At 45.2% G+C, this 20,091-nt stretch overlaps 1 protein-coding gene across 1 annotated transcript in view; it reads left to right on the top strand.

Moving 5' to 3' along the window:
* Positions 1 to 600: 600 nt before the first annotated feature.
* LOC309546232 (TSC22 domain family protein 1-like) overlaps positions 601 to 20,091 on the top strand; it is a 42,533-nt gene continuing 23,042 nt past the window's right edge. The window contains exon 1 of the mRNA XM_082245798.1: positions 601 to 893. Coding sequence (XP_082101924.1) covers positions 748 to 893 — 146 coding nt within the window. The 5' untranslated portion in view covers positions 601 to 747. The remainder of the gene's footprint in view (positions 894 to 20,091) is intronic.

Below are 20,091 nucleotides of genomic sequence, written 5' to 3'. Positions count from 1 at the left end.
TAAAACATGCAATAAAATTGTTTTCGCTTCTGGCACTCCCAGTAATTCCTGCACAGTTTGAATATGTTAAGCCCTCCTATGTAAGGTGTTTCACATTATTTTGCAGAGCCATGACGTATTTCCAGGTTGTGTTCATCATGACGATAATGCTTCAAGACAGGGACTTTCTGCAGAACTGATAATTACTAGTGACTGGAATGAGTAGATTTCTTTAACCCTATCAGGGCTGGGTGATCTGATTGCTTTGCATGTTGTGCAGCTGTAGGTCATTAAAGTGTGCTTTTCATAGTAATTCTACGTTCAATTCTGAGTAGTCAATTGGGGTTAACAACCTAAACTGCAATGTAGTAACAGATTCCTTGTAAGTGGATTATAAGGGGAAAATCTGTGCCAATTAGTAACGTGGCTCCTCTGGGACAGAGTGGCAATTTCGTAACTGGATTAGCCCACCGTTGAAAGGAGTGAGCGCCTGTGTTTGCTGAGATGTAAAATCCCCCAGTCGTAAAGATTTTAATCTCTCTTGATGCTTTATGTAACACAGCGGTCATGTGACTTGCTGCTTGTGTTGTCATCATCTGCCCTTGTTTCCTTCTCTTGATCTTGAAGCAAGCCAGGCATGAACATCCCCGCCAAATATACAGGGGCTGCGTGTTCTAGTGCAAAAATATTTCCCCCTCCCATTTTGCATAGGAATCGCATCATGCTGAACACTGAGATGAGAAAAGGCAGCCCTAGAAGATTTGTGAAATGATACAGTATGATGGGCTCACTCATGAGCTAGTCAGCAGGTTTATGCTGGAAATCTCAATGCAATGGACTCTTCGCCATAGCCTGGGCTCTTCCATAGTGACAATGAAGGTGCTAGTCTTGGAACTGGAGCAGCATCTCAAAAGGTAGTTTAATTTTTTGCTTCCAGTGTTTTGTCCAGAGCAGATGCTGTTTGGCGTAGACTGAGTATTCTAGTTGAACAGCTGCTGAATGAAGTACAGTGCATCTTGTATGTCTTTGGGTTGTCTATTTTACCGCTTGTACTAAACAAACAGCTGACGGTTGCTTTGATAAAATAATGCCATTGGTGTTTATAGGCTAGCTGCTAAGAAAGATTCTTCCCAGGAAGTCTTTAATTTCTCTGCTCATAAAATGTGATTATCGTAAAGGATTAGCTGTCTTTTTAATGCTGATTGTGTTTGAAGGTTGAAACTTTCTAAGTGTATTTATGTTTGCGTTTACCTGAAATGGCACATTAGTGTAAATTTTTTTTTTTAACAGGGCTTTGTAGCAATGTGGAAAAGTATATATGTTACTCTCTGATGGAGTTGCGTAGCAAGATCAAAATACTGTTTAATTTTGCGATGGCCATGTTGGCATTTTTCTACAGCAATATGGTGTTCTCCCAGTACCTACTTGATTTTAGAAATAGAATTTTGAATTTCTTTTCAAAGCCAAATTATTAGAACCGTGTACTAGCCATGCTTTGAAATTTTTGCTATTGAAGTATTTTATCAGAAATTTTAAATCTTTCAACCAATTTTAGGAGGTTTTAAGATGATGAAATGTAGCTACAAGCATAATAAATATCACCGGTTTTGATATACTACGGTTGAACTTTGAAATGGCCTGGAGGTTGAACTGTAATTTTTATTACATTAATTCAAATAAAAAATTTTTGGGGGGGAGGGGTGCATTTCTTAGCCACCTCCCAACACACCAAATTTTCAGATTGGTAAAATCAACCACATAGTAGGATTTTTGCACAATTTTACACTGTAAGAGGCTTATGCTCGTGCACATAAATGCCTTGTTTAAGAGACTTATTATTCTCGTGCTCCTTTTCACGTCCTCTGCATTTTAGTAGAAAAACAAAATGCATGGGTATTGAAAAATACTTTGTGTCACCTGCTCTCACTTCTGCAGATTTCTACATTGTTCTGAATAGCACATTTTTGGTAATTGGAGCTGTTCTTTTCTAAGTGCTGGGTCACACTTGTGCGATGCGGGAAGGCTGCGAATTCGCAGCCTGTTCCCACCTCGCAAACGCACATCTGGCAGTTCACACTGCCATATGCGATACGCATGGGGTGTCAGTGAAATGTTAACGACACCCCCAGTTTGATCGCATATCGCAGTGCGATCTGACAGTTCGCACAGGATCGGATCGCACAAGTGTTAACCACTGTGCGATTCGATTCTGATGGGGCTGAAAAATGCCTCATGTGCGGGTGCAGTGCGAATTTAGCCATGCAAAGTGTATGGCTGAATTCGCACTGCACATCCGATCGCATGTAATGAAGGAGCAGTGCGCGCCAATATTACATGCGATCACCGCACACGCGGAAGTGTGAACCGGCACTAATAGTTGTTTAAATGGAGACTTATAAAAACTCGCCACAACATGCACGGATTCATGAGTTTAAGTGCATCTAGAGAGAATAAATACATTTTAGGTGAATACACATGCTGTATACTTGTGCTAATGTGTATGCTTCAGAAACTTTTTTTTGGTTGCCTGTAAAAGATGTTTAATGAAATCACATGAATTGTCTTAGAGCGCATAAACCGTACATGATGATCAACGATTTTCATTCTCAACAAAGTCAGAAATGAAACGTATTAAAGCACTACAATGCCAATTCACAGGAGCCAAAAAAACGAATTGGCCTTAAAAAGATTAAGATCAATGTTTATTTTTGAACATCAAATGTTGCCATGTTATCTTTGCCAGTCCCCTTGGTCCTTTGTGAAACTAGTTTCACTTTCTTACTGGAGTCCTGACTTCCATAACTTTAGGGCTAAGCTTCACCACTGTCCTTTTCAATCCCCATGATAAAAGACAACTGGAGAGAGACTCAAGTTAGAATTTTGTCCCAGTGGATTTGACATTCAAACCACTTTTGGCTTCGGTCAGGTTTACATGCATAAATTAGGCTTTTTTTACCATCCATATCCACTAGAATAAAGATGTTCTCAAGAACTAGTTATCTACTTAATTGTCGAAGGATACCTATACAAATGAGATGACCATTGCCTGAATTGTTTGGATTAGTCAACAGCCTGTTGTCTTTGAGGTATCCACACACTTAAGGCCATGGCTTGTCATAGGAAAGATAATTAGACCAGTTGGAACATTTTCTGTTGGCAGTTTTCCCTCTGGGAGGTGTCTGCAGTAACCGTGTTCTGCCTTGTTCCACAGACAGTGGGTTCATGTTAAGGACTTGGACGGTAGTTGGATTGTGCATTTCATTACTCTCTATTGACTGTGGCATCTCCAACAACATTGCAATTCCTGAAAGTAATTTGGGAACTGCAATTGGTAACTCATTTTTTTAAGGTTACATAATCTAGCACTGCCTTTCCTATTCTCTAGCATTTAGCATGGAACAAGCCTGTGAATATCAGATGCCCTAATACTTCTAAATACTTATTTGTGAGTTACTGACCTAGAAAAAGCAAAGAAAGGATCAACATATTTTTTTTAAACTTTTAACGCATTTTAGCTTCAGATATTTTTTATTGCCTTACAGATTTAGTGTGTTTGTAATATACATGTAGCATTCATTTAGTGAGATGTAGTTAAATAATGTCGGGTACACACAGGCCAAATATCAGCTTAAATGAGCCAGTACAGTAGAAACCGATTTAATTTTGGCCGTGTGTACAGCTCCCTGTCCGACCAAAGCCGGTATCACGACCGGCTTCTGTGGCATGAGCATGCTCCAAACCCAGCATCCAATCAGCTCTAGCAGTCAATGGTTGCAACTTGCAAGTGCTGATTGGTGTATTCTGGTGGGGGGAGTACATTGGTGGTCCCCCTGTCAGAACACAATATCCCAGAGGGGAGATTACTGTATTAACATTGCTTGTGTTAGTACAGCAATCTGTTTTTTTTTGTTCAGTTAAACGAAAAAACGTCTCCAATTCATGGATTGTTTGGGGTTGATTTACTAAAACTGACGAGTGCTAAATCTGGTGCAGCTGTGTATGGTAGCCAATCGGCTTCTAACTTCAGCTTGTTCATTTAAGCTTTTACAAACAACCCTGGAATCTGATTGGTTTCTATGCAGAGCTCCAGATTTTGCACTCTTCAGTTTTAGTAAATTATCCCCCTTGTGTCCTTTTGAGAGTTGGAATTGGACAGTTTTATGTATAACCTGTGAGTGCCTGTTCATATAAGCAAAGCCTTCTAGTTTGTCAGGGCTCCCTGCAACATATTGATCAACTGGATGGTAACTCCTTCCTGTTGTCAGTTTCTACTTAAAAGCACTCATTAACCTAAACCGGGACCGTGGTATGATGCAGAGTTAACATCTTATTTTTACTATTTCTTACGATTTCTGACTTGCCTAATGGCAACAGCAGATGTGCAGACAGACTCATGAATTCAAATGCCAATTTCTTGACCCTTGGAAATGGCATCTATTGAAAGCTGAAATATCAGATTGGTTGTTATAACCGTAAATACATGACAGCCTGTCGTGACAATAAGCTGGAAAATTTGGCATATAAATAAAACAGTTACACAGGAGGCCAAGCTGTAAAAGGGAATGAGTGAATATTCCTCTGAGATTGGTTTATGTATTACTTGTTAGCTTGGTTATGTGTACCGCTTTGGGTTTTACATCATTGCTGCACTGTTACTACACCAAAAGTTGGTCTCTGCAACAAAAACTCATGGTAGTTTTTTCCTCAATGGTTGTGTGATGCTGGGCAGGATCGTACAGTGAACGTCTTAAAAGAAGGGATGAAGGTATGTTTTGACTACCTAAAATTTACTGAGGGGGAAAAGGCTAAAAGCCAGCCTCACTAAAAGCGGCTGTCCTTTTATCAGTACAGATCAACTCCATGCATTCAGCCTCTCAATGGACAGTAAAGGAGCAGCGGCGAGGTTTGGAAGCTCAGATAGGGTTTTACAAGAAGGCAGAAAAGCCTGGTACACACTAACAGGTTTTTTTTTTTTTTTTTCCTTCTGCCCAAAAAAAAAAAAAAACCTAACCATCTGGTGTTAGTACATCGACCCCCCCCCCCCCCCCGAGCTGTTGTGTTCTGACGGGGATCCCCCCCCAACACTCCGATCAGCACTCTGGCTGAGAGCGCTGTTCAGGAACTGGACGGACAGACTGACATACACACAGACCGAATGTCGGCCGGTTTTTATTGAATCGGCCGATGCTTCCTAAAATTTGGCCAATGTGTACAGGGCTTAAGAAATTATTTCATGAAAAATTGATAACCGAGCCATTATGTAGGTGGATGTGTGGATTTTTTTTTTTTTTTTTGGGGAGAATAAGGAAATTGGGAAGTACCACCAAGTTAAAGTTTCTATACTGCAGTGGTAAATCTCTCCATATTTTCCCAGAACACCTACGCAGCTGCAATTTATTGTGATGTGCCAATATACATTACAGCCTGTTGTTTACATACAGTGCCTCAGGCCCCAGAGATGAGACAAGATATTGAAGTGAACTGACAGTATACATTCTCATCAGAATTAGATCAGCCCAAAATGCCTATGTCCATTGCTGTAGAGGAGATTGGTCATATTGCAACATGAAGTAAATCGGAGATGAAAAACCAGTTTAAAACCTGTACTTCAAACCGCTAATCAAAGCAGTAGTAAACCGCCAGGAAAAAAGTCTCCCTTGCAGGTTTACTTTATAATGTACTATTCTGCACCGCCTACTAGCACATTATGACACTTGCCTGTACACAGAGCCCCCCCCCCCCCCCTGCCATCTTCATCCGGTCTCTCTTCCGGGTTCACGGGCGCCAACTGTATGAATGGCTAGGGCCTCGACGTCACTCCCACGCATGTGCACGGGAGCCCTCTGCTCCGGTACAGAGCTCTGAAGGTCTGGCACTGATTGTAGAGGCCTACCTGCTGACAGCCTTAAAGCCAAATTAAACCCTCCCTATCCTTTTACAGCCAAGGAAGCTGCTTCTTCTTGATCTGAAACCGCCTTGGTGTTGCACATGCGGTAATTTGGCACCAGACATTTTATGGTTTGACAGTTTGATTGATTGAGGACACTAGCATATGTGACATTTAGAAATTCCAGCATTCCAGAAATGTAACTGCTTTTTTAAACCATGAAATCAATGAGTTTAGTTCCACTTTGATTTACTGCTGCTCATGGGCTCTAGGGTTCAGCAAAATGGGAGTCTCCAGCAAGAAGAAACAGGAGCAGTGCTGGAGGCAATTTTTAGCACACCAATTTTGGTAGCATAATTTTATTATACGGAATATATGTTCCTTGCTATAGAACATTATTTTTTATTACGCTATGTGTAAAGTTCCACTTTAACAAGGCAAATGGACAATACTTATGCAAAGCCCCTTTATATTCACCTTACCTGAACTCCCTTGTAGCTCCTACTCTTTTGTAACTGTTGCAAATATCGGCTATGAGCGGACAGGCACATGAATTTGGCAAAGTGAGGGTGAAGTTTGACTTTTACGCACGATTTTATAGCAAAGGGAGATCTAAAATGCTTAATTTCAAGGCTAAAAGACATCTGATCTGGCCAGAATGTGAGATCAAGACTGAACTTTGTCAGGTTTTATTGCGTTCTGTTTCCACTCACCTGATTTACTTGCCAGGCTATGGGTATCCAAAATAGAGAAACTCCCCAAAGTGAGACGCGGATAGCAGTTAAAACCAGTGCCAACTGTGACCACACAAGAAGAGGATAAGTATTCCTCTACTTGGATGTAAAATGACTTTGTAGCTTTTGGGATGCAAGGTGGGTCATCCACTTGTTTTAGGTTTTAATTTAAATACCAAATACATTTTGTAATCACTATAATTGGGTTACAATTTTACAGAAAGTCAGGGTACAGTAAGGGCTGTTGTGCCAAGAGGATGAGGGCAAGTTTTAGATTTTTGTATCGCCCATTGAAGGACAATGCATTTTATATTCATGAACTGAAAGTTTATACTGCCACCAGCAGAATACACAATAAAAGGCCAGCCTCTAGGGGGTCATAACACTTTCTCTAACTACCCTGCCCAGTGTTTCTTCATGTCCCCAAGGATAGGTTTTCCCTTCCCTGCCCGTGCTCATTTCACCAGGGCAGTGGGTGCCTTCTGGATCTCAGGTTTGTAAGGTTGCTACCTGGGCTTTGGCAATATCTTCATTAGATTGGATGCCACTTTCAGTTGCAAGGTGTTGTAGGCAGCTTTGTAAGCTTTACCAGTTCTTAAAGGAGTTGTAAAGCCAGAAGGTTTTTTTATCTTAATGCATTCTATGCATTTGGGTATAAACCAGGCTATTAACCTTTTCAAAAGAACAGAAAATACATGTTGATCTTGCCAGAAATAGTGTCCTTGTCAATTTTTGTGAGTGTAAAGTGTTACTAAACCCAGTACCCTGCATTCACTATTCTGGTCTCCCACAGTACACAGAACATGAAAATGCAATAGTTTTAGTAAATATAAACTGCTAAATACCTTTTCTCATCAGCAGTTAAAACTGTCTCTGTAGGAGGATTTTCATCCTCCCGATTGTATGAGGCTGCAGGACCCCTGACCCTCTGTCTTGACAGTGCTGATTGGCCTTGTGCTGATCACATGCACTCTCCCAAAGAAAAAAAGAAAACTAGCTCTACACACCATACTGAGCATGTGCAGCTTGCCCCCAAGGCTCTGTTCTATCAGGTGATAGATTGGGGACAGTGGAAGAAGGGGAGGAACAGAGAAGACCGGATCAAACAGCCTTTTTACATAAAGCAGAGGATTAATGCCTTAGGTTCCACAGTGAGTATAACAAGCATGCTTTACTGCATATACAGACTGATTTTACTGTTGTGGGTTTAGTAACACTTCACCAGCAAAACAATGTTCTCTTCAGTTTGAAATTATTAGGCTTCTCAACCCCTGGGTTGTTTGTAGTCCAGCCTTGGTTGCAACTGTGGCTCCTTCCAGATACACAGTGGGGGAGTTAACATAGCTACCCGGAATGTGTGTTGCCAGGATTACAGGTAAAAATAAAAGGGGAAAAAACTTGAAAGAAGCAAACGCAGCCACGCCATCTAAGGACTAGTAAGTTGGAATTGGGGAATAGTTTTTGGGTTTAAACCCACTTTAACCACTTCCCGCCCTGCCTATTGTCAAATAACAGCGGGACATTTCGTCATCCTGGGTGGACATCATGTGATGGGTCACACTCAGGCACGATCTTCCACACGCTCAGGCCATGCTCTTGAATGACTGATCAGTGTACCGACCTGCTGCTGGGTACCATGTGATCGCTGTGACCAATCACAGCAGATCACATGACAATTGTAAACAATGTGTAGCTTCCTTTCATGCCATTCATTGTGTACAATCGTGTTGCTAGCTTTGATTGGTCTTAGTGATCACATGTTACAGGCAGGGCCAATCGCAGCCCATCTGTACCATGTGATTAGCTAATGACCACTAAACACAATGTATCAGTTTAATTCAGAAAAACATGATTGCTTATACCAGTGATATTCACTTATGTAAGCAATCATAATGTGAAAAAGAGTCCTGGGCACTTTTCTAGTGTAGTACAGAGTTACTGTGGTCACAGTGTGTTTAATAAACTACTTTCCAAAATCTGGTAATTTGGGGGATGTTTGTCCTGGCATTTTCGGGCCTCAAATGAGATAGGCCATCGTCCTAAATTTTCAGATATATACCAGAGGTGCATCACATGGAAATTTTGGTACTGGAACCCAAAATAACAGTTTTTAAAATATAATATTTATATAGAATTGTATTAATTTGACTTTTAAATTAATATGAATTTGTCAGCTATTTTTGGCTTCTTTAGCGCAAGAAAAATATATCCCTTTAAATTCTATATATGTCTTCACGCTGGTCCGTGCTTATGTTGTGGTGGTTAAAAATCTTGCTTGCTGCATTTTTAGTCAGTTAAAAAAAATGCACCAAAAACGCAACTTCCTTTTGAAATGCATTGAATACGCAGCAAGAATGCGTTATTAATGCACTTATGTTTTTGATGCGGTTTTTGAGTCACGACCAATGAAAAACAAACCATAAGCACGGCAAACTCGTGGCAAAATTGACGTAAATCTGCGATAAAACGGCTACAAAATCGCCTTGAATTTGTGGTAAATTTTTTGTGCCATTATCGCCACCTTTTTCTCTAATCTTCAAAATTCAGACACCATTTTCGGCTGAAAATTTTGCTGCATCTCTAATATACTATACTAGGGATGTACTAATAAATCGGCTGCCAAAAATAGGGTTATTGGGGTTTTGCTAAAAGGAAAAAAAAAAGTTGCTGATAATGGCATGCTGCGTCCCTATTGACTTCAATGCAAAATCACATCCCATTGACTTCAGTGCAAATACAGCCACATTAATTACATTTCATTTTTTTTTTTTTTTTTTTTTTTTTTAAACTGTCAGGTTACGGTTTTTGGCCAAGTGCAATCTGAAATTTCAACACCAGAATTTTTATTTTGGTGCACCACTAATATATACCATTGTTTATGGACTCAATAGCTTTCTGACAGACTAAATATTACACACTGATTTGGGTTATTTTCACCAAAGAAATGTAGCAAAATACAATTTGGCCTCAACTTAGGGCTCTTTCACACGGCCGCTCCGATTTTTTTTTTTTTTTTTTTTATTCCGCTGCGGCACTTTTTTTTTTTTTCACGGACACGGGTGACACTTGTGTCATCCGCTGCGTATGTCCGCATATCATCCCATCCGTTTGCGGATGATATACGGACATAATGTATGTCTATGGGGATTCTGGATGTCAGCGGATGACACCGCTGACATCCGATTTTGCATCCGTTCCGTTTTTTTAAAGGAAGAAAAATAGGGTTCCGTTTTTTGGAACGGAACAGAACTGAAAGGACGCAAATCGGATGTCAGCGGATGGTCCATCCGCTGACATCCGCAATCCCATTGACGAACATTATGTCCGTATATCACCCGCAAACGGATGGGGTGATATGCGGACATACGGAACGCCCGTGTGAAAGAGCCCTTATGAAGAAAGATTGTTCAAAAAATATTATAACTGAAGCGAAGAAAAACACCTCCCTCCCCCCCCCCCCCCTCCCAAAAAATGTCCTTTTTTTTCGTAAAAAAAACCCAGTGGAGATTAAATGACACCAAAAGAAAGCTCTTATTTGTGTGGGGAAAAAACTGATAAGAAATTTCATATGGGTACAGTGTTCAATGACCACCCAATTGTCGTTCAAAGTGCGACAGTGCTAAAAGCTGAAAATTGGCCTGGACGGGAAGGGGGTGAAAGAGCGTGGTGTTAAATTGAATGTAAACCCTCACATATACCGAGTAAAGAGAATAGCCTCGGAGATGAAACCAATCCTACTACATATGTGCAGTCTTCTCTTCTCTACATCCATGCAATGTGCAGAATTATAAAGCTTGTCTGAGCTATCAGAAAAAAAGGGGTAGAGTGGTAAAAATTCCACTCGGCAGAGCTCGGTAAGGAGAACTCTGAGAGTTGATATGCTTTGTTCATATTTTATGTCAGAGATTTACAACTAATTAAGGGCTGCATTTCTACCTCTGCTTCTTGCAATAATTTGATTTCCTTTCTGTTTGTTTTAGCAAATAGAGGCTAGACTAGGCTGTAAGTGCATGTGCATATACATTTTCTACCACTTGTGATAAAGATGATCACAGAGGTGCCTGGTATGAACCCTTTTCTGGTTCTGACATTTACAAAGACATTTGAGTGCTTACTCAAGCCTGTTTGGCACATGATATGAAAAAGTATGAGGAAAGGTTTTTTCCTAGGCCATCCTTTCTCAACATTTTTTTTCCCGGGAAACCCCTAAAATGTTAAGGTTCTTTGGCAATCCTTGTTAAGAAAGATTATACGTACAGCTTGTAGTACATTTTGCATGATTAATAATTTGAATTGATTTGAACACTAGCAAAGCATTCGAGGACATACCTTGAGGCCTCCCCTATAACCCTACCTCACTCCATGAGTCCATGGTTCGGTGCTAGTGTCTGAAAGTAATGGAACTTTCCTCTTTAATGGAGAAAATCACTCTTAGCTTAACTAGTTACCTACCTTTGTTTATTGCCAGGACCAGGGATCCTCTAGCTCTAGCCTTCGATATCTTGCTAATCCCCATTCTCAGTTCAGGCTAATTGCCAATTTACGCCTTACCCCCAGTGTGAATCCTACCTTATCTGCTCAAGACAATGGAGCAAGAGAGGAAGACGCTGATTTATATTGAAAAGAGATTTAGACCAACAATGAAGTACTAACTTGTACAAGTAATTGTCAAACAACGGTGTTACAATGGGGATTATCAAAAGCCATCAGACTTCTAGCAGACAACCCCTGGACTCTTCCCAACAGACCAGATCTACTATCTCAAGGCCCTCTATTCCATCCTGCTCCTCTGGCTTTAACAGCATGGCTGCTGAAACCCAGGTCTTAAAGGATAGGGGAGTTCATGAGTCTGTGATCCCTACCTTGCTAAAAGCAAGAAAAGCCTCTTCCAGGAAGATCTAATATTACACCGGGAAATCCTTTTTTCTCTAGCGCTCATCGACAGACGTAGTCCTCGGTGATACACCACCTTCGGGTTATGTTACCTCCGCAGGAGCAGGACTAGACAGGAAATTAAAAAGCTCTGGCCACACCCTAGGGGCAGTCCCAGAGGGTATATCCTCTCTCTCTCTGCCTCAGCAAATCAGTTATTTTCTGTCTAGTTAGGAGTAAGGACCTAGATACCTTGCTGGGATCTTAGGTCCTGGCAAGAATTTTTTTCTAAAAGGATTTTTGGACAGCTTTTTTTCTCCAGTGTTCCTGTGAGATCTTCAAGCAAGAAAGCTGAACTGGGCGACGGGCTGGATGTTGAGATCCGGTGGTCACCCCAGTTCAGCCTACGAGCGCGTGCAGGCCATAGCTCCGCGCTGGGTCGGCCGCGACAAAGTCCCGTTAAAAGGACTGAACCCGCGAGTTAAACGTCTCGCTGAAACGCCAAAGACCATGAGTCACGGCGTCCGTATCGGTCGACAGCCCTCCCGCCCCGGTGGAGAGGGGTACTGTCAGGAGTTGGTGCCCGCCTGGTTCCGGTATGGTGAGTAGTATGTTCCCCCTTTTTCCCTGACGGGTTTTGTGGTGAACGCGGGCCCCTTCTCTGTATGGTAAGAAAGAGTTCTTTCTATCCTATAACATGTCACAAATCCTCCTACTTTGAGTGTGATTTTATGTGTGCAAAAAGCCAGGAGGCTTGGTTTGGGAGCTAACAATCTATTGTATACATGTTTTTAAAAGATGTAATCTGTGGCATTCTGGGAATCTTATGGGTTAAGTATAAGCTACCTACCAGTCAGAAGCCATGGACATGTAGACTGCCTTCCAAGTCAGATCTCCAGCTAATAGCAGGCCTCCCGAATGGCCATGCGGTCCGCCAGGGCCGGTACCGCCAAACACGCCATATCCCCATGCAGAGAGAGTGTTGTGTGCCTGCAGCACACCGCTAGTCAGCACAGGCCGCCGCCATTTTTTTTGCTGGATCGCACGAGCCGCCATTTTGGCGTAGCCTCGTGTCTCCAGCATGGGGGCGGCCATGTTTTAGGTGATTCTACACCTCGTGGAGCTTGGGGGAGGCGCCGGAAGGCGTACAGAGGGGCGGAGCCGCCTCCTTTCTTCCTGGGCAGCCAGCCAAAAGACTTCCTGTTTGTCTAAGACAGCGCTGTAAGCTGTTGCAGTTCAACTCTGAACATCAAGTGGTGAGCCTGGGGGTCTATCTCTCTCTCTCTCGATCGATAGGGATCCCTAGCAGGTAACACTAAGGGGTTTTTTGTGGCGCTGAGGGTCAAAAAAAAAAAAAAGTTTTTTCTTTACTTTGAATTATATCATCCAAGAAGTAACTGGAGTTATTATGGACCCTGCCACACAGATTCCCCCACCTGTTTCCCTCGAGGGGGCCTCGGGACCCGCCGGTGTACAGAGTATAGAGTCATTTACAGCAATTTTGGAGTCTATGGTGGCTCGGGTGGAGGCGGCCTGTCAGGGACGGGGGTCAAGGAAGCGACCCCCGCCTACCCCTATACTATCTGACACCTCTGACTCTGATTCAGAGATGGTCACTGCAGTTGCAGGTTCCTCTGCAAGGGCTGCTATCCCAGGTAAAGCCCCCTCAGACAGTGAGGAGGACGCTTCTTCTCCTGCTATAATTCAGGAAGAAGCATTGGTGGACGCACTAGTTGTGGCAGTGCAAGAAACCTTAAAACTTGAGGCTTTACCGGCAGAGGCAACTGAAACAGAGAGGCCTTTTGGGACTAATAAGCCCATCAAGATGGCGAAGGCTTTTCCTGTACCTAAATGTTTTGGAAATCAGATTAAAGGAGAATGGGAGCATTCTAAACGTACCTTTACTATTTCCAAGCGTATTGCTAGACGCTATCCGTTTGAGGAATCCATCATTAAGAAATGGACGGTACCACCAGTCGTGGATCCGCCTATTTCCAGGCTGAATAAAGCCACGGTTATTCCAGTGGAGGACACTTCGTCCTTTAAGGATCCGGTGGATCGAAAGATAGAAGCGGAGTCCCGCACTATCTTTTCTCTGATAGGGTCAGCATTTAGACCAGTAATTGTTATTGGTCTAGTTTCCCAGACACTTACAGAATGGGCGAAGATGGTACGCCAAGATCTTAGGGGAAAAGATATTCCCCAGGAGACATCTGATTTGATAGAACAGATCATACAAGGGCTACGGTTTATCTGTGACGCAGCCTTGGACACTACTCCCTTGTTAGGGCATGCATCTAAGTTAGCAGTGATCCTCAGACGTGTGCTGTGGTTAAAATGCTGGTCAGCTGACCTAGGTTCCAAAAAGACTTTGACCAATCTCCCTTTCCAGGGGAATCGTCTATTTGGAGCCAACCTAGATGAAATCATTAAGGATGCCACCGGGGGCAAGAGTACTTTTTTGCCACAGGCTGCAAAAGCTAAGGAACCTCGCAACAAGCGAGGACCTTTCTTTACCGCCCATAAAGGACGCCCGGCTGGTACTTCCGGGAAAGGCAAGACTCCTCCAGGAGGGTTCAAGAAGGGCTGGTCGGACAAGCAGAGGACCAACCCAGCCAAACCCGAAGTAAAGGAGTACACAGCCTGAAGGTGCGCCCCCACCCAATTTCAGGGTGGGGGGACGTTTTCACCGGTATTCAGGACATTAGATCGAGCATCAACCACTACTACCGGTGCGATTCTTCCCTTCCAACATTTAAGTACAGGAAGCGGTAGTTACCGTTCCCTGTATAGATCTTTTCCTTTACCTTTTCCTAAGATTAGTCCCGATACCTCACAGGAATCGGATCTGATTGACCAGATAGGCCAAGTAGCCTCTAGTCGGGTGACTTCGGTCTCTGAGGTTCAACCAGAAAAGATCACCTTGCCTGATAACTATCAGGTATCTGATAAATGTGTGGGAACAGAAAACGACCAGACTTTCTCGGATGGTCGGGGCCAGATAGCTCTAGGGACGCCTGGTTCAGATCCTATCAGCGCCAGTGGTCCTAGAAATTCTAGGCTGGCCTCTTCAAGCCGGCCTGGCCGACTTGGACAGGTTAGTCGCAGACGTTCCGTGGGAACTTCGTCTCAGGGAGTGTCTGTAGTCTCAAGGACCTATTTACCTTCGTGCTTTACAGTCGCTGGTTTTAATGGCCTGGCCATTGAGACCCAAGTACTGAAGGACAGAGGTTTGTCTACTTCAGTCATTCCTACCCTTATTAAAGCAAGGAAAGCGACTTCCAGCAAAGTCTATTATCACACATGGAAGACTTATATTGCGTGGTGCGAATCTTTAGGATTTCCTCCACGTACCTATTCGGTGTCTCGAATATTGGCCTTTTTGCAACAAGGGGTTGAGCAGAAGCTAGCCTTGAGCACCATCAAGGGTCAAGTTTCAGCATTAGCAATCTTCTTTCAGAAACCTTTAGCTACCAAATCCTTGGTGCGGAATTTCATCCAGGGGGTGCGGCACCTGGCTCCTCCAGTCCGCGCGCCCTTACCGCCCTGGGATCTTAATTTGGTTTTGTCGGTTCTACAGAAACCTCCCTTTGAAAACATCAGGGAGATTCCCTTGCTTACTTTATCCCAGAAAGTGGTCTTCTTGGTGGCTATTACTTCTGCTCGCAGGGTGTCAGAACTGGCTGCATTATCATGCCAGTCCCCATACCTAGTGCTTCATAGGGATAAGGTAGTACTTCATCCTAAGCCATCTTTTCTTCCTAAGGTGGTTTCAGATTTTCATCTGAATGAAGATATTGTACTACCTTCCTTGTGTCCTCAGCCCAAGCATCATCGGGAACATGCGTTGCATTCCTTGGATGTGGTTCGGGCAATCAGGGTATACATGAAAGCTACGGAAGCATTCCGTAAGACGGATTCACTTTTTGTGATCACGGATGGCCCCAGAAAGGGTTTGCCTGCATCTGCCGCGACCATTGCCAAATGGATTAGACAAACGGTGGTACAGGCTTATTCTATTAAGGGTCAGAGTCCTCCGTTCCCTGTTAGGGCGCACTCCACTCGAGCGCTCAGTACTTCCTGGGCCTTTCGCCATCAGGCGTCAGTGGTCCAGGTATGTAAGGCGGCCACTTGGTCGTCGGTACATACCTTTACTAAATTCTATAAAATTGATGTGACGGCATCGGCGGATGCCTCATTTGGCCGCAAGGTTTTGCAGGCCGCAATTTGAGGAGACCGGTGGTCGACCTCGAGGGTTTTTTTCTGTTTGAAAATTGTTTTGTTGAGTCTCATCATTAAGGATGAGCATTGTAAACTTCTAGTTGGCACCGGTTGGGCCTTCTAGATTGGGATTTGATTTCCATTTTCCCACCCCTCAGTTGTGATACTGCTCTGGGACGTCCCGAAGGTGGTGTATCACCGAGGACTACGTCTGTCGATGAGCGCTAGAGAAAAATGGATTTTTGTAAAATCTTACCGTAAAATCCTTTTCTCTTAGCTCATCGACAGACGTAGTCCCCGCCCCTCTGTTTTGGAGTTGGGTTGGGTTAAATTCTCTAAGCACTGCTTTTTCACATAACTGATTTGCTGAGGCAGAGAGAGAGAGGATATACCCTCTGGGACTGCCCCTAGGGTGTGGCCAGAGCTTTTTAATTTCCTGTCTAGTCCTGCTCCTGCGGAGGTAACATAACCCGAAGGTGGTGTATCACCGAGGACTACGTCTGTCGATGAGCTAAGAGAAAAGGATTTTACGGTAAGATTTTACAAAAATCCATTTTTGTCTGATGTGAAAATGGGCACATTCATTTCAGACATTACTCTGTAGCCTGCACTCTGGCCTTCCTACAATCAGATCTTGACCAGAAACTGACCTTAACCACTTCTGGACCGGAAGATTTTCCCTCTTAATGACTAGGCCATTTTTTGTGATTCGGCACTGCGTTACTTTAACCACTTAAGCCCCGGAAGATTTTACCCCCTTCCTGACCAGGGGGTATTTTGCGATTCGGCACAGCGTAACTTTAACAGACAATTGCGCGGTCGTGCGACGCTGTACCCAAACGAATTTGACATCTTTTTTCCCACAAACAGAGCTTTCTTTTGGTGGTATTTGATCACCTGTGCGATTTTTTGATCATGCGCTATAAACAAAAAAAGAGCGACAATTTTGCAAAAATAACAATTTCTCTTACGTCCTCCGACAGTCGCCGCCACTTCATAATCTTCACTAATGGGGTATTGACTTTTGCTCCGTAGGAGTAGCTAGGCAACAAGATTTGTTAATATAAAAGCTTTTAGCATATCACACCCCTAGGGGGCGGTCCCCTCAGTCAATACCTCCCTGCTTCCTGCATTCTCAACTCAGTTTCTAATGCCTAGCTTAGGAGTAGCTTGGCTGATACTGTGCTTGGGCTCTCAGTCTCAGCTTTCTATTCTCTTTTTTGATTTTATTTGAGTATTTTTCTCTTTCTTTTACTAGCTGTTATTTTTCTCAGCATTTAGTTTAGTTTCTTCGGATGAAGATGATCGTGCGGAGCTGGGTCTCGGACTGGCCACCCTGGTTCTCAGGGCCAGGGGTTCCCCAGCCTGCCATCGAGCGTTCAGTCAGGTTTCCCTGGCATATTGAGCGACCCATCCCTGTTCGCTGCAGGGATGCTGCCTGTGAGGTGGCTACCTCACTGGACGCCATTTGCGGTTTCGCACCGCAGTTCCGCTGCGTCCTGGCTGCGACTCTCCCTGTCCTCAGTACAGCGGCTTGGTCGCTAGAGAAGGCTCCCCACACCATCCGGACTGGTAAGTACATTTCTATGTGGGGACCTGTCTGTTTGGGTGTCAGTCTGTGACTGTGTGACCCTGCATGTCTGTATATGTGCTGAGCTCCCTGTCAGATTCCTGTGTGGAATAGCTGCCTTTTCTGTGGGCTGCGGGGGGGGGGGGGCTCTCCCGATCTGCTATGTGTGCTGTGTGGGCAGACTGGGGTTAGACATGCTGTGCGGCGGCCGCTATTGCGGGCCGCCATTTTTTTTGAGGCAAACGTGTGGTGTCCGGCCCTGAGTGTGTAGGGCGCAGTGTTTTGGCGCCAAACGCCGCCATTTTGATGGCGATCGATGTACAGCCACATGTCGGCGCCATTTTGCAATTGCCCAAAATATGCCTCAGCCGAGCGGCCATGCCGCGGTCTTAAAGGGGCAGTCCTCCTTTTTCCAATTGTTGCTGGGGCATGGATTCTCAGGATTGCAAGTTTCCTCCCACCTTGGTGGGGGGCCAAGGGGCTGCTGCATCCCCCGAGGGGGCTGATCTGGCTGCTATTGTGGCGAACTTGGCTTCTCAGGTGCAAATGCTAATGGCTGATCGATCCGCAAAACGGCCCAGATTGTCTATTTCCTCTGATTCTGAGGGCGATGGGGCTGCTATGCCTGGAGTGCCCTTCTCAGGGTCTCGTTCATCTCTGGACCTTGGGGGGTCTGAGGGGGAGGCAGAGGTAGAAGGGGTTGATAATTCTCCCCCTGGCTCGCCTGAAGAGCTTGCACTCATGGATGAGTTGGTTGCTTCTATCAAGGAAACACTGCATTTGCAGGATGAACCATTATTCCTCTTATGGGACACAAAGGAAGCGCAAAACAGCGCAGGTTTTTCCCTGCCCTGCGGAATTTCAGTGCGCTGTTGATGAGCAATGGCGCAATTTAAAGAAGCCATTTACTGTGCCAAGTAAGTTCAAGCTGCGTTATCCTTTTACGCCCACCACTGATGAGCGTTGGTGTGTGCCGCCTCAGGTGGATCATGTGGTGGCGATTTTGAATAAATCTACCGCGATTCCTGCTGAGGATACCCCGGTGTTCCGGGACCCTACGGACAGGAGATTGGAGTCTCTTGCCCGTCATGCTTATACGGTTGCCGGTTCTATGCTGAAGCCTATTTTTGCTTCCATTTTGGCAGCCCAGGCTATTGCGGATTGGACGCAGGTGCTCAGGCGCACCCTGGTGGCTGACTCTGCTCCGCCGACAACATTGGCTATGGTGGATCGAATTCATCAGGGTGTCATGTATTTGTGTGATGCGGACTTTGATTTAGTCCCTTTGGCTGCACGCCTCTCTAGTGTGGCGGTTTTGCACCGTCGCCTGATCTGGATGAAATGCTGGTCGGTTGACCAATCATCTCGCAAGACTTTAGCTAATTTGCCCTATGCGGGATCTCGCCTTTTTGGCGAGTCTTTGGATACGCTGATAAAGGGGATCTCCCAAGAATAAGTTTGTTCGCGGTAAGAAGAATACCTCGTTTAGGCCCTCTCAGGGGTCCTTTCGTGCCTTTCGGTCGCAATACAAGGGCAAGCCCTTCAAGGGCCAAGGCTCCCAGAAGAAGCCGTGGGCAGGTAAGCAGAAGTCCGGCCAGTCCGGGTCCGCTGCCCATGCCAATTCGGCCTGAAGGGGCGCCCTCACCCGGTTCTGGGGTGGGGGGACATTTGCTCGGTTTTCTTCAACCCTGGCTGGCCCACATTCGGGACAGGTGGGTTCAGGAAATCGTTCGATCTGGATACAAGATCGAGTTTCTCTCTCGGCCGGCGAGCAGATTTTTTCCCTCAAATCTTCAGCTGTCTCCGGAGCGTTTGCAGGATCTGCACCTGGCTGTGCGGGATCTGCGGGCCCAGGCAGCGGTGGTTCCGGTGCCTCATCGGGACAGATTTCGGGGGTTCTACTCCAATCTGTTCACTGTGCCCAGAAAGGAGGGCAAAGTGCGTCCGATTCTGGACTTGAAGGCTCTGAACCGCTTTGTGTGGGTTCGCAAGTTCCGCATGGAATCCCTGCGCTCAGTGGTGGCTGCCCTGGTTCCGGGGGAATTCATGGCCTCCATCGATCTGAAGGATGCGTACCTTCACATCCCCATTTTCGAGGGTCACCAGAGGTACCTTCGATTCGCCATTGCGGAGGATCATTACCAATTCGTGGCGTTACCCTTTGGTCTCACTTCGGCTCCGCTGGTTTTCACCAAGGTGCTTGCTCCGGTTCTGGCTTTGTTGAGAGCCCAGGGCATCTCTGTCTTGGGGTATCTAGACGATATCTTGATTCGGTCTGCGACCAGTCAGGGCCTGGTGAACGACCTGTCCATCACGATGCACACTCTGCAGGAGTTCGGTTGGACGATCAATTTTCCAAAGTCGACGCTGTGTCCGTCGGTTCGTCTTCCCTACCTGGGGATGATCCTGGATTCTGTTCAAGCGAAGGTCTTCCTGCCGGAAGACAAGCTCCGGACACTTCAGGACGAAGTCAGGTCCCTCAGGGATACTCAGTGCTCGTCTATCCGGACGTGTATGAGGTGTCTGTGATTGATGGTCTCGGGTTTCGAGGCGATTCCCTTCGCCCAGTTTCACACACGGGATCTTCAGGCGGAGATCCTGGCCAAGTGGGACGGGCGTCCGCAATCTCTGGATCTGCGGATTTCGTTGAGCCGCCTCACCCGAAGGGGTCTTTTGTGGTGGCTCCAGTCCCCGGCGGTGTCGGGGGGGCAAGTCCTTTCGTCCTTTGTCATGGACAGTGATCACCACGGATGCCAGCCTGTCGGGCTGGGGTGGTGTTCTGGGCGTTCTGTCCGCCTAGGGAACTTGGTCGGGGGAGGAATCCTCCC

This window comes from Pelophylax lessonae (genome assembly GCF_965119305.1).
Source record: "Pelophylax lessonae genome assembly, chromosome: 2".
Classification (NCBI taxonomy): Eukaryota; Metazoa; Chordata; class Amphibia; order Anura; family Ranidae; genus Pelophylax; species Pelophylax lessonae.
The sequence above is the reverse complement of the archived record's forward strand: the minus strand, read 5'-3'. Positions and strand labels throughout refer to the sequence as shown.